We start from the raw sequence: 15,639 nt of genomic DNA, 5'->3' as shown, positions 1-15,639 counted from the left end.
TTTAAATTTATTTTTATATGCTATACAAAATAGTTTATTTTTAAGAAGGCTAGTATTGGTCTTGACAATATCCAATCTTATATCGATAAAACTGGTGGATTAGAGGTTCTCAGGGATCAAGAAAAAAAACCCAATGTGAATTAGACAAAATCTTTCTTAATGAAGAAATTTGTTGGCAAGAAAAATTAGAGTCAAATGGCATTTGGAGGGTAATAGAAGAGAAACACTCATTTCTTTCACAAAATGGTCAAGTTAAATATGCAACAAAGATGAACAATTACATTATGCATTAAACATGGTGAACCATTTCTAACTAATCCCGAAGACATAAGAATTCACATAACTCATCATTTGAATCTACTTTTAAGACAAACAAAAAAGTTAAGATAATGGTTTGGTTGAAGAAGTAATTTCTCATTTGGCTCCAAATAATGTTAATTATCTCCTTACTATCCTTCCTAGTGATGATGAAATAAAAAGAACATTTCTCTCTCTTTCAAAGGACAGTTCCCTCGACCACTCGACCCTAATGGCTTTGGTGCATCTTTCTTTCAATTTGTTTTTTCAAATTGTGGCAAATGATGTTATGAAAGTAATTGAATTAGCTAATCAACAAGGTGAAACAACCTATGAATTAAAACATATTCAAAATTCTCTGCATAACTTTTAAAAATTCTTCAGTGATTTCTTGGCAATTGAAGAATATATGATTAAACTGTCAATATTTGATTTTTTTCAATATCTTTTTTGGTTTCTCATATTATAGAGAATGCAATCATTATACAAATAAAATTGTCTACCTTAATTTGTCTACTCAAGGTGTGTTTTGGTGGATTGATATCCCTTATCAAATTAAGGAGGATTATATTAGCAATAAATCAATAACATGTTTGGTTTGGCTTTTAGAAAAGTTAAAAACACGCGTTTACTTTTCCCCCCAAGGGATTTGGATCGTTGGATAAAGGAAAACATGTATTATAATATGGGTGGAATACGAATGATGGTTGGAAGACGATTTGGGCCACCGCGTGTTCTAATTTATGGAGTTGACATGATAAAGAGATTCATGTTGAAAATTATTTTAGACCTTCAAAGATGATGAACCAAATATACAAGTAAATTTAAGATTACAACCAGGCGAAAGTGAAGGCGAATACTGATGGAGTAAGAGATAAGCGAGGGATTGCGGGATGTGGAGACATTATTAGAGGGAATGAAGGAGAGTGGCTTAGGGGATTTATAAAGCATATTGGAATTTGTGATGCGTATATAACAGAGTTATTGGGCATATTAGAAGGTCTCCAGCTGGCGATTGGGTTGAGGTTTTCTAATATTGATATATGTGTTGATTCTCAACAGATAGTCCATGATATTACTGCTAGTCACACCAACAAAATTATGGGAAGAAACCTCATTACGAAGATAAGGTCTTACTTCCAACCTAACAAGGATATTCATGTCATGCATGTTTATCGCGAAATCTTTATGCTGATGCTCTTGCAAAGCAAGAAATCCATTATTCTAAGGACATTTGTTTTTCTGATTCGTGTCCGACGAGTATTAAGCACTTGTTTGATGGGGGGTTTAATAAGCATCAGTGTTTCTAGATTTGTTCCAGTGTAGTTCCTTTTGGACTTAGGCCTTCCATTTAATAAAAAAAACAATTTTAGAGACGTATAATTAATTCAGGAGTGATTTTAAAGTGTTTGGTTCTTTAAAGTAAATTGATTCTCCATCCAAAATTGATTCTAGTTGAAACTAGAATTTGTAACTTCTAAGTTTAAACATAACTTTTACACTAAAAATTACTGTTCGACTCACTTTTAGATAAATGTATCCAAATATAGATCAATTATATTAAACTCAATTATGTTAAAATCAATTTTAATAAACTCAATTATGTATGCCTCCTATCCTAACACACAATAAATATCCTTTATTATAGTTTTTCTCGCCCTTTCGAAGATTTTGATTCAATGTCCCATCTTTTTTATATCTTCTTCTTTCTTATTATATACTTTCTTCGTCCGATAATGAATGAACCACTGGACTATTTAAGACAGATTAAAATAAATAAATGAAAGAGAGACAATAATATTTTTACTAAAGTATTATTTAGAATGATAAACATAATATTAATTAAAAAATAAATATGAAAAATATGTATTAGAAATTAAAATGATTCATTTATTTTGAAACTTTTTTATTTTAAATAAGTTACTAATTGTGGGACCGGTGGTGTAGTGCTCCATCCTTCATGCTTTGGATCATAAATATGATTTGTATTAAAGTAATTTAAATTTATTTATAATTTTAAAAGAGAAAATATAAGAGATATTATCTTCCAATTCCAATGAACAATCTGCCTCCCACCAAATTATATGGTTAATTTAAAATAACTTAGATGATTTGACAAATTATTGATTATTTTTTTATTGACCGAACATGTGAAATTTCTTTATCTATTAAACTCTTTTAAAAATAATTTATACATAAATACTTATTTAGTTTACAACCAGAAAGTTAATTTGCTTACCTTAGAAAATCAAAATTCTAGTATAAAGCAATTTTAGCTTTTGATTTATTATTATATTTTTCGTCAAGCAAAGAGATAATTTATTTTACCCACACAATTAAAAATAAATAAAAAACTAACAGAGACATCGAAACAAAGCCCTACTACTTGTACAACAGATTTTCCCTCTCCATATAACCCCGGCCGCCGTCGCTGCTCGGACGCACCCAATCAGACCCTAGCCGCACCACCAGACTCACCCTTCCCTCTACCACAGTCACCGTCGCCGTTTCAACTCATTTCTCCACCGTAGTAGTTATCGCATACTCTCAACGGTGTCAACTCCGAATTTTTCAGCGTCTCGTAATCTTTCTTCCCCTTTCTTAATTTCATATATGATAGTATATTAGTTCAGTTCTTCAAATTTTTTGGTACTGTTATGCTGAAGTTTTTCTTTTACTTGTTTATGTGATAGCGTTGTTTATATTTGTTTTGGTTTGGCTGGAATGTGTAGTTTTTGCATGTGCACTTCACTTGTTTGTTGAAATGTCTAATTGATTACAATCTCAAACACATTCGTTTCTGTTTTTGTTTTGTGTCATATCTCTGTTTTTTTTTGCCATTGAGGTTTTTAATCATTGTCGTAGTGGTGGTGAAGTCACGATCCTCGATGTGGTTTAGAATTGCCGCCGACTTAGCCTTAACCGCCACTGCAAAACATTTGAAACCTTAGGTTGCAGCCAAAGCTTGAATGCCAGCTTCCTGCTAGTTATTATTCTGTGTGCTTGTAACCTAGAAAACCGGATATGCCTCAACTCTCTTTCTATCTTTTAGAAAATTTGTCTTTTTTCTTCTTCTGTCGAACCAAATATTCCACTTGAAGTTCAGTTCTTCTTTATTTAGTTAGGATTCTTCAATTTCTGTCGAATAATCCTCAACTGCATTACTTATAATGGTTCTTTTTTTATCACATTAGAGTTTAGTGTGCAATTTGTCATCACAGATTTAAGTGTTTTCTGCACAGTCATTCAAACTAGTTAAGCTTTCTTATAATTTTAATCCATTAGCCTAGTCATGTGTCCGGGATTGTGCATAACTATTTGTGGTTCTGTTGCTGAGTGTTTGAAAAATGGGTCTGGCTTGCTATTTTTTTTGGATTTGACTTGTTGTTGATCACTTGTATTTAATGTTGACTAGGTCTTCCTTTGGAGATGAAATGATTTATTGATATGTTGTATGCTATAATTGACAAAATCATAGAATTAGTTCAATGTTTTACATTCCTAATTCAATTCTTATTATGCAAATCTTGCTGAGTAACAGAGGTAGGTTACAAAAACACTCTAAAAAAGGTGGAATATTTCTCACTTTTTCCCTCCCCTCCCAACCAGCTTAGGGACACCTGATATTATTTGCGTCATTTTGTGTTTCATGTGAAGTATTGTATAGTATGTTGTCGACACAGTTGATGCAATCATGTGACTCCTTTGATCACGGCTTGTTCGATTTGATTCTCATGTATAAAATTGAATTAGTGTTCTTGTTCTACGAATTTGCTGTGACAATGTTAAGCTGCAATGTATATTTAGTTGATTTTTGAATTTCTATAGAGACAGTTTAAGTGGGATTTTATCGGCTTGAAATTTCTCTATGAATATAAACTTATCATAGAGAGGTAAGAATTGATCTTATATGCTAAATTAGTAAATCAGTTAAATCAGCTAGATTGGTAAATTTTGCAAGTGAGATTTAGAGAAAGGCAAGGATAATCTCTAATTACGATTACTCCCTCTGGTCCTAAATATATGACAAAGTTGGGTCAGCAAAAGTTGATGTATTAGGTCGAAAATATGAATTCAGTTATCGGTTAAAAATTTCTGTCTCTTTTCCCCGGATCTCTATATCTCTGTTAAATCATGTTTCTATTTTCATACGTTAGATTGTTTCCTACAATTCTGCATTGATCTGGAACTTTTGGAAATAGTTGTTTATTTTCTGTTAATACTTTGAAAATCATCATTTTGCATTATATAGTTGCTCTGCTCATGACATATCTTCATGTGTGACATATAGGTTGAATTATAAAACAATTCAATGGCTGAAGAAACACAAGTGGTTGAATCTGGAAGAGACTCGGGAAAGAGGAAATTTGGTAGGAACCAAGGTCGCAAAAAGTCAAATAAGAAACCAAAAGTAATGCAGCCACCACGGGGGCAGAAGAAAGTTAAAATCGATCAAAAAATGAAGAAACTTTACCACAAGCGAGCACGAGAGTATAATTCTGACGATGAAGATGAGACAGCTGCCCCCGCTTCTGTGAGGACTAGAGGTGTGGCATCTATGAAGACTAGAGGTGTAGCATCTTTCACCAGAAAAAAGCACGAGGAGGAAGACATAGAAGGTGAAGAGCTGTCTGAAGATGAAGGAGCAGCAGGAGGACAAAGAACGCAGAAGAAGAATGTTACTGATAAAAAAGTTAGTTTCTCCGAGGATGAAGGAGAAGATGGTGATGAAATTCAGCCTGGAATTACTAAATTTACCGAAGGTTGTAAAGCATTCAAGATGGCCTTCAAGAGTATTATAAAGAAAAGTGTTTCTGATGACTTGTTGGTAAGCTAGGTGATCATACAACATGCTAATATCTATTAGAGAATTATAAAATTGGTATTCTTAAACTGGAACATCTCTACAGGGTCCAGTATTGTCAGCACAAAAGAATCTTGTTATAGAAAAGCTTGCGGAAGAGGAGGCAGAGCGCAAGGTCAAGGGAGAGGCAAAAAAGGAAAAGCTGATGGTAGTTTTAAATTTCAAGTTGACTGTTTTTAAAGATATCCCAATTAGTACTAAAATTTATGTGTATCTCCAATCTTCATAGCCCAAAATATTATCCATCTGGTAATCAATCTGACAATTTCTATCCTATTGCTTGTTTCAGATAGCAGAAAAGGGACATGTCAAGCCTGCTACTTATTTGGACTCACACGAAAAGTTTCTAATAAGTGTAGCGACCAAAGGAGGTAAATGAGCTGCTTTTTCTTTTATGTAGAGATCTATTTTATTTTTATTAGTGACTTCCATTTCCTCTTACTAATTTGACTGTTTTTGTGAACATGGACTACTTCCGATTTCTTCAGTGGTCAAGTTGTTCAATGCTGTAAGTCTGTCTTAGCATACAACCAAATTTTGTTTCCTTCTAGTTTTTGACTTCTGTCTCTCTGTTGCGTTGTATCTTTAGCATTGTTAAACAAAGGGTTTGTTACACCTATTTCAGGTCAACAAGGCACAAGTTGCTCAGAAAGGGCTGGATCCCTCAAAGAATAGGGATGCCAAAGGTAAGTTGTTTTATGCTGCAACAACAAAATGCGAGACATTAGGAAGATTCAAGTTAGTTATCCACTTGCAAAATACTGAATCAAATAAAGGAAAAGAAACCTCATTTGGGGGATTATTTGTTACAGTTGTTTATATTATATACAAGGAGATTTAACACAAGTTCCTTGACCAAACAAGCACAGTTTTATTGATTTTCTCAGTGTTATAAATAGTGATGCTGTAGCATTATAGTATAGTGGATTTTGAAGAATCCATAAATGATAAATGCAATGCTATCCCTGTTTCTCTATTAGGGCCTTAGGCCATAGCAGTTGTCACTTCAATACCCAAAAAGAGAATTTTATGTTTTAAAATAGATAACTGAAGAGTCAGAATATTATTACTCCTATAATCACCCTAATACGTAAACCTTTCAAGCCATGCTCTGGCTCATTTTCTTCCAATGCATCGGACTCCATCATCTCCTACCGCGCATCCGCTGGGCCGGCCATCATATCTGGCTCATTTTTAGCACTTATTTTATGCAGCATACTGTTTATATATTATTGAATTCTTTCAACTGCTATGCGAGTTTGGATATTTTCCTGCAATGGCATCCAGTATTCCACACAGTAGATTTTTGGTGGTCCACTAATTTCCATGATCTGCTATTAATAACACTGATTTTTTGTTTATAACGACCATGCCAACGACATGTTCATGATATCATGCTCTAAGTATTAGAGGAAAGAGTTAACCGTTAATCTAATTCTTATATAATGGTTGATAAATAGGAGCAGTTGTAATTTGTAACTTAGAACCATACCCTACTCCAAATGGATCCATCCCTGTCAGAGTTCTCTGATTACATTTTTAATCTAGTTCATTCCTATCTGTTTTACTAATGTGGTTCCTATTCAACATGTGGCAGAGTTAAGAAAACGCACCAAAGAAGCCTTCTTTTCGGAGTTAGGGAAGCCAGCAACGGGCACCTCTATAAAGGTGATTGTTACAAATAGTTCTCTTTCCGTCAGTTTTTCATTGGTAGTCCTTTTTTGCTGACAATTTGATAATTTGAAACACTGTTTTAAATAGTTTGAATTAGAACTGATCAGCCCTGTGCGTCTGCTCAATTCTGATGAAGGATAAGCTCCACATTTATTGGAACAAGGATAACCAAAATGCATATAAGTTATGAATGGCCAACTACAAAGTGTTTACTCTATTTTGACTTGAGCATTTACAACTTATATACACTTTGGTTCTTAATGTTCCTAGCAATGTAAAAAATTGAGATCTGGAACAAATTCAAATTTCTTTTTTGAAATCCTATAAATCCTAATTCATAAAATTATATTCACAAGTGTCTATTTTCTCTTTAAAACCATTAGTGTATGAGCTACAAATTAGTTTGAGATAAAAGATGTTTAATTTGATATATTATTAGTTTTATTAGGCCTTCTACTTCAAAATTATTCCATTTTATCTGATCAGACAAATTGTAAAACTGGTTAAACTTTGAACCGGTGGCTTCACTGGTTTGATGTTTTTAGTACACACAAGAGTAAAAGAATAAGATTGATGTTATAGATCTGCACTACTATGTTTAATACAATACAATACAATACTAATTTTCTTTGTATAAATTGCTGCAAGTGCTTCTTAAACGAGAAAACTTTCATTTGTTGCTTAATTATCAAATCTCTTGGATTTTGGATTTGCAGGCCAATGTAAGCACAAGCAACGGAGAAGATGAACAACCTTCTTGGGCTCCATTACGAGATAATTATATGCTGACAAGTTCAAGAATAAAGGATTGGGACAAAAACATGCCAGTAAGTATCTTTTGAAGTTACTATTATAACTATGATCCAGCTACTTGCACTCATCGTGTGGCTCAACTGCAGGGTAACAATGAATCAGATGACAATGAAAAGATTTCTGAAAATAGCAGTTCCGATGAAGATTAAGGTTTTGATACTTGAGAAAGCTGCATTGGTGTGTTTCTAGTGGAACAATCAGTCAGATTTTCATTTATTGTGTTCCATTTCTGTTCATTTGGTTAGCAACAAATGGATTAAGGCAAACTTGCTGGCTGACGGATTGATTTGGCTGTATTTTGGTATAAGCCACCAATTTTGTTCACTGAATCAAATTTACTGAACATGATGAATAGAGTTTCTTTATCTTTATTATCCAACTGTAATAGACTTTTATTTTTAATGGAAAATGTTTCTTGGTTTATATTTTGTTGGAAGATTTATTTAAAATAGTTTTCATTGTGATATAAATTTGAACAGAATTAGTTGAAGAAATTATTTTATTTTCACTTATTTGTTGTTGTCCTTTTGATATCTTACGGCATAGCAAACATTTTGCATATGCTTTTACACATTTTCAAACAATATTTATAATATTCTTATCTTTCTAGAGCTAAAATTATATTTGGTTTATGCCTTTAAATGACTCAAATTTACTAGCGTCAAAGTTATTTTTGCATAGAATTTTGTAATTGACTTGAAAAGGGTTCAAAATGTATAAAAAATTAGTTATTATTATTAAACTATGAAGCATCATTACACACATAGATTCTTCTGTTTTTTATTATAAGGCATATTTGATTTTTCACACATATTAAAAAAATATAATAATTATAGTATGAAAAAGAGAAACTAAAAAGAATTTTACAAAATTATACTTCATTAATGGTATTGAAAAGACAAATTAATATAATTGAAATGAGAAAGAATAATAAATATTTAAGGATATAATAGAAAAAATAATATTAATAATTCATTAATATTATAAAACGATTTATATTGTGGAACATAATATTTTTTCAAAGCGACTTATAATAAAAAACGGAGGTAGTAAGAAATAAAATAGATTTGCTTTTTTTTTAAGGAGTGTTCAATGTGACTTATGAAACTTCAAAAATATTAGATTTTAAAATTTGGACGGGTGTGAACACAACAAACCTATGTCTAATCTCAATCATTCGGATTTCAATTTCTAGAATTTATGTAGAGATTGAAATTTAGATGCTTCGATTTAAGTATTTGCGCTTATTCCTCTCCCTCTCCTTTCTCACTTAATCAAAAGAGCAAAGCCATACCATATTGTTCCAACATTTTTTAAGTATTCTTCAAATTTCTACTTCATTACATTGAAACTTAGCACGTCTCTAAAGATCTACTCCGTCAATCACAGAACAAAACAAATCGGATTTACTTGTTATTCATTTTTTGGTTCGATTTGACAATACCTTCTTTGGTTATGACATAATTTTTCTTGTTTGATTATAGGAACAATGGTAGCGTGACCCAACATGCTTCTGTTTGTAGGCAAAAATCTATACCCTCGCAACCCACAGTTGGAGAAACTTCTTTCGACGTTGACGCTCCGTCTTCCCAAGTTCATGTGTCTCCAGCATCATCTTTCTGGACTAATGTGTCCCCTGATGCCCTAGATGTTAACGTGCTTGATGGTTTTTCGGAAGGCCCCTCAGACATTTCACTACTTCTTATGTATCCGGACCATGTTGCTAGGCACGTGCGGGAGGAAGAGGTAACATAAATCTTTAATTACGTTTATAAACATCTGTGTTATAATATTTGAAATGTCGGACAATGAAGTATTTATTATTTCCAGTATCGTGATACATTAAAATGTATCAACCACGGTAGGAAGGCTGCAAGGCTGGCACAACCCGACGAACCATAGTTTTAGGATGTCTTGCAGCTATCTATGCTACAAGATTTACGCGCGACGGGATATGGTTTTAATAACCATGATTTATTATATGCTTTTGTGGAGATCTCTCACACAAAGACATTGACATTTCATCTTCCGATCGGTGAGATATCCATCACACTTGATAATGTATCACGCCTCCTACATCTTGCGATCATCGAAAAATTATTAAACTACTCTAGAACCAGTATACATGAGGCAATGGACATGATGGTGAATTATTTGGGAGTTGACCTGGGAAAAGCCCAATAAGAGATAGATGACACTAGAGGATCTCATGCTAGACTTTCATTCTATGTGGATATGTACAAAAACCACTCACCTGGTTGCAGTCCTGGATGCTGATGCTGATGATGCACAAGTTGCATATCATATAGCATGTGCATTGAGGTTATACCTCATGGTTTTTGTTGACACACCCATATTTGTGGAGAAAAGTGCGACCTACGTTGACGTTATCTACCTTAGATGCTTCATTGGCTTAGAGAGCACTCACGAGTACAACCGAGTTTTCTTGTTTGGTGTACCTCTACTCCAAATTAGATGAAGATTGTTTATGGAAGACGAGACAATTGACAAGAAAAAACTCTTTATTTACGATAATTTTTGTGCACCCTTACTCATATTAATTTCATAATACTTGTGCTACACTATTACTAATATTTCATCTGAACCATTTTTAAGCATGAATCCACCAACATTTTCCACATCCTACTGGTTGGGCATATATGGAAGACTATTCAAAGGCTTTTTCACGTGCATGCTTGATCATCTTGCTTAGAGGGAATAAGGCAACCGAGCCATTTCGAGTTTTTGTTGTCCTCATTGTGCCAGAAGATATATTCTTTATGTTGTATGCTGATCACCGTGAGGCACGACCATTAGAGGTGATAGCTTTGTACTCTGGATGTATGTACTATGAGTCTCTACTTATGTACCCCCATCTACCTAAGAGAGCCTAAGGTTGTTAAATTATATGCAAGGTATACCTAGAGGCTCCACTATTGTTGCTTCTGCCACTGTCCCCCATAGGGATGTTGATGGAATATTTGCGGAGTTCTATGATCATCTAGTCCTAAAGGATGTACGTCGTGTGCCAACACCTCGTGCACGAACTATGACATACAACTACATCCATTGGTTTTATAGAGTTTCACATCCTTACATGACACCATATACAGAAGGAGATTCCATGAGGTCAGCTCATCAAGAGATCTTAGTATAGAAACAGGCAAGGGCAGACCATACCTTTGATGTGTTGCCGATATTTTAAAGTATTGTGGTTATTGGGATAGAGTCCATAGCTAGGGGCGAGTTTGAGGAAGACACTTCTTAGATGGCCAATCTACAGACCATATTTGCAGAGGAACAACATGTGTTGCAGTACATGAGGCAGATGAGGAACATGTGTGTCAAATATACACATTAATTGTGTTTTACTTTGTATTTTGATATTTTGTATTAGAGTTCGTTGTGAAATTGATATTAGCATTTTGACATTATGGCATTCAAATATGCATAATAGTTCTTTTATTTTAATTTTATTATTGATTTATAAATGACGTATAATGTAAGGTTTATTAAAAAAATGTCAAATTTATTCTAACTTAATGTCTAAGGGTGTAAAATACTGTCATGAGATTATTCCAGAGATTAAAATCCAAAACTTTTTTCCCTTTGTAAGAAAACATAGAAAATACGCAGGCAAGGTTAATCCAGAGATTAATATCTAAAACGTTTTCCCCATTGTAAGAAAACAAAACAAAGACATAGATAAGATTAATCCAGAGATTAAAATTTTGACTTTTTTTTGTGGCAAAAATGGGTGCCACTTTAATGAAGTGATTTAGGATATAATATGCGCGTTCGAATTTTGGAATCTAGACATTACGAAGAGCATTTTGTAGTTTTCTATAAGGTGTGTGATCACTACATGAGAGGTAGTGAACAACACCCTTTATTTATACCTTAATCCCAATATAGGCAGCAACTCGTGACAATTTTGTTTGGTGGTGGAACAATTCCAGTTTTTTGGTGAATTCAAGTTATATTAGAATGTCAGAGTTATGTAATGAAGAAATAGCTTGGAGGCAGATTTAAAGAGAGACCACTTTGGAAAACAAAGGCACCGAGTAAAATTCTGATTTTTGGTTGGAGATTAGTTCATAAGAGCTTGTCGTGTCAGATGGAATTAAGTAAGCACGGAGTTATCAATGGAAGACATAACAATTGTTGTCCACTTAATTTGATGGAGATGAAGACTTAGATCACCTCTTTTTATCTTGTGTGGTTACTTCTTTGTGTTGGAAAAAGTTTTCCAATTGGATTGGTGTGGATTTGAATTCCCGTGCAGTTTGTCTTTCGTTGCGTTTTAGCGAGCTTAAACAGAGGTTAAATTTAAAGTTTCATGTCGATTTCATTGGTTGTTGAGCTTGCTTTTTGTTGGGTATTTTGGATTTGTAGGAATTCCGTTTTATTTAAAGGGGGATTCTTTGTAATTTTGATGTCTTAGAGATGATTCAATTCCTTTTGCGGGAGTGGTTGTCGGTGTATAATAGTTTTAGCAGAACTATAGCTTGGTCGGATTGGTGCGATAATTCGGCCGCTTGCATAGTGTAGTTTGCTGACGGTGTTTTTTTTATCTGCTTCTTTGTAATTTTTCAAAATTGAACCAATCTAAATTAATAGTAATGTAAAACATTTTTTAGTTTGAGTCCAACCGAATCATTCTTATTTTTTGTTTTCACCACCGATATCCACTCCATTGGACAAACTAATCCGGTTTGGGGATCAGTTCTGGAATCAAATGGTTTCAGCCACTTCCCGATCGCAGTTGCGGAGGATCCAACCATGGTCATCTCTACCAAGCACAATGCCAATCACCACCGGACCAACTAATGATTGATTAAAATCATTTTTTACTTCTATGAACCGTATTGTTTTTGAATTTTTATAATAGTTGATTTGACTTTAGTTTACGATTTTAATAATTGTTATATTTATTTTTATTTTTTTAATAACCTCTAATTTATAATTTTCATTAATACAATTATTTGAATTGTTTCTTCAATAGAATCGGGAAATGAATTTGTTGGAGGGTGTTCTTTGTAATTTTTTTATTTCAAATTTCAATACTCACAATGAAACAAAACTAAAATAAAATTAATGGTGCAATGCTAATATGATATTTAAATTAATGGTGGATATTAACACTCAAGTGATTTTTAAATTCTAACACGGTGAATCAATATGTTTAGAAATGGATTAATGATCAAAACCTAACTAATCTCTAGTTTAATCATTTTTATTCAAGGTATTTTAAAGTAATTAAATCAATTAAACTCTAATTAAAATCTACGTATTAAATCATTATTATTTCAAAGTGCTAACCTTTTTAATTCCTAATTTTTTTATGGTAAAAAAAGTATTAAAACAATTAAAGATAATAGGAAAAAAACAATGAAGTTAGACAATTAACAAAATAAAAATAAAAGAAAAAATAGAAAAACTAATTAAAATAGCAGGCGTGTGAAAGCTGAAAATAAGGGTGTGATTAGGAATTCAGAGTGCATACCCATCAAGCAAGGCTCACTAACCTTTGGTCTGAGTTTTAGGGATGCATCAAGCACTTCAGAGGTGCAGAAATTGCATGCATTAGACTAGGACGCTCCAAGGCCCACTTGCTGTTATCTAACAGATTAGGGGTACGTTAAGAAACTTGAGGGTGCAAAAAGTATTTGTATGGGCCAAGGAGATGACTAAGCCCAAATCAAACACACGAGAGAAGGTAGGGTTCAATGATCCAATCCATTTCCAATTCATATGTTTAGAATGCAAATGTCTCACTCTCAGACCTTGTGATTAGAAAAACCAACCTTCGTCACGCCGGAAATCGCCTTCGGCGGTGGCGGAGGGCCAAACACTTCCAAACCTACATAATTACCTCCATCTCAACGTCCTCTAACTGAACCCACCATCTATTCTTCTCGATTCGTGCTATAACTAATAAACCAAATCATTTTACTCAAGAACCCTAACTCCTAAATTTCAAAATTAAACGCTAAAACAAAGGAATCAAAGCCCAATCTGTTGGGGACTTGATTCCTCATACCCTGAACTACGTGTTGGTAACCCAAATTAGGGAAATCGAAGGAAGAAATAATGACCTACCTTTGAATATGAAGACTGGTATGAGACGATGTCTGAGGATGAAGATGAAGATGATCAAGTACGTTGCTTTGCTTTGAATTATTTTCTTTCCTTTTCGTTCTTTTTCTTCTACTCCACTTATTCTACTTCTGAGAAATATGCACACGTTGAGTTGTTTTGAGTCTTGTTGAGGTTGATGAGAGTGAAGCTTGAGAAAGAGAATCCGAGAGTGATTGTGAGGGATTGAGAGAGATAATTGTCAAGGATTCTAATGATGAGTGAAAGATGATTGAAGAGTCTGAGCAATGATTGAGAGGATGAACCTATTTCATTTAACTCTTTACCTTGAAAGGTGGTAAACCTTGGCGCTTTTTCTTTGACTTGAGAGGTGACAAATCTTGGCTATTCGATTCTGCGCCTGTAAGGTGGTAAACCTTGGCACTTATTCTTTGCCTTGTAAGGTGGTAAACCTTGGCACTTGCCTTGTAAGGTGATAAACCTTGGAACTTTTTCTTCGCCTGGTAAGGTGATAAACCTTGGCAACTCATTCCTTGCCTTGTAAGGTGGTAAACCTTAACAATTCAATTCAGTGCTTTACCCTGAGCATCATGGACTCTGGCATCTGGTTCTGTTTTTCCTGTAAGGTGATAAACCTTGGCAGTCCAGTTTAGTTCCTTGACATAAACAACTTTAAACTTTGGTAATGATACCTTGCCTAGAAAGTTGTGAACCTTGACACTCCTTTTTCAGCCTTGAAGGGTTGTGTACCCCAGAAATTCAATCTCGTTCCCTTTTGTTTCAGCCTTAGTGGGATGAACTACGATTGTTCTGATTTTCTCATTACACGATGAGAATACGTAGGCAAAAGGGTTCGAATCCTCCGCGAGCATACTTATTTATTCCTCCTTCCTCCTTAGGGCATCATTCATATCTTTCACGATCCATGATCTACCTTCGATCATAAACCACTCACCCCAGTGACATATCATTTCTTTGGAATTCAATATACACCCTTTTAGGACCATATAATGACAATCTGCATTTGTACCTAGAGTTGTTTGGCTTGTATCCAGACATTTTATTCCTTCTTTTTTGGCCGATAAGTCTGTTTCCCTCTATGGTACAAATTCAATTTCTCCTATGAATTCCAATGTATACTCTTACCTTTGGTTTTAAATTACACCTCTTCAGTCACTTATTACCAAATATTCAACTCTGTGACTCTGGTCATTCATTCCATTCATCTCCATAATACATTCATTATCTACCTTCATTCACTCCATGTAATATACTTATTCTTTGAGCCAAATACACTATCCTTTGTGCTTCATCTTGTATCTCATTGTGAACTAAGAGTTGTTTGTGCTATAAAACCAAACACTTAATTCCTTTCTTTTTCGGTTATTCCAATACAGTGACACCATGCCGTAGGCCCCTCACTTGTTGGTTCATATCAGTTTTGCTCTTGAGTTCGTATTCCACCCCTTGTTGGAGTTCAAACAACATTATCCTTTGGTTTAGACCATATTGATATCACAACTTCTTTTCACCTCCCATCACTAGTTCTATGAACTACGGAGCTCTGAATTCCTCATTGCACTATGAGGATACGTAGGCATTAGGGCCCCAATCCTCACCGAGCGCTCTATCTATTTCTTTTCTTTTCCCTCATTCTTTTGTGAGTAATCTTCAGTTATCACACCCATTTGAACAAGAACAATCAAAATGGTTCCCATGGAGTACCATGGATGTTAGGGGTGCTAATACCTTCCCCTTGCATAACCGACTTCCTTACCCATCACATCTCTTTCCCCCGGATTTTATCGATGTTTTCCCTTTTCTTCGGGAATAAATAAAGTTCGATGGCTACTTTATTGTATATTCAAGCGTGTGATACATTCGGGTATATT

The 15,639-nt window shown here is 34.1% G+C and overlaps 1 protein-coding gene across 1 annotated transcript; it reads left to right on the top strand.

Annotated features, from left to right (window-relative positions):
* Positions 1-2,628: 2,628 nt before the first annotated feature.
* LOC127085719 (uncharacterized) lies at positions 2,629-8,071 on the top strand. Its single transcript, XM_051026229.1, has 9 exons — positions 2,629-2,878; positions 4,589-5,125; positions 5,208-5,309; positions 5,451-5,532; positions 5,650-5,669; positions 5,787-5,847; positions 6,759-6,829; positions 7,552-7,662; positions 7,735-8,071. The coding sequence occupies exons 2-9, from the start codon at positions 4,610-4,612 to the stop codon at positions 7,795-7,797; spliced, it is 1,026 nt and encodes a 341-aa protein (XP_050882186.1). The 5' UTR covers positions 2,629-2,878; positions 4,589-4,609; the 3' UTR covers positions 7,798-8,071.
* Positions 8,072-15,639: the final 7,568 nt, after the last annotated feature.

Source organism: Lathyrus oleraceus, chromosome 5 (genome assembly GCF_024323335.1).
Source record: "Lathyrus oleraceus cultivar Zhongwan6 chromosome 5, CAAS_Psat_ZW6_1.0, whole genome shotgun sequence".
Lineage (NCBI taxonomy): Eukaryota > Viridiplantae > Streptophyta > Magnoliopsida > Fabales > Fabaceae > Lathyrus > Lathyrus oleraceus.
The sequence above is the reverse complement of the archived record's forward strand: the minus strand, read 5'-3'. Positions and strand labels throughout refer to the sequence as shown.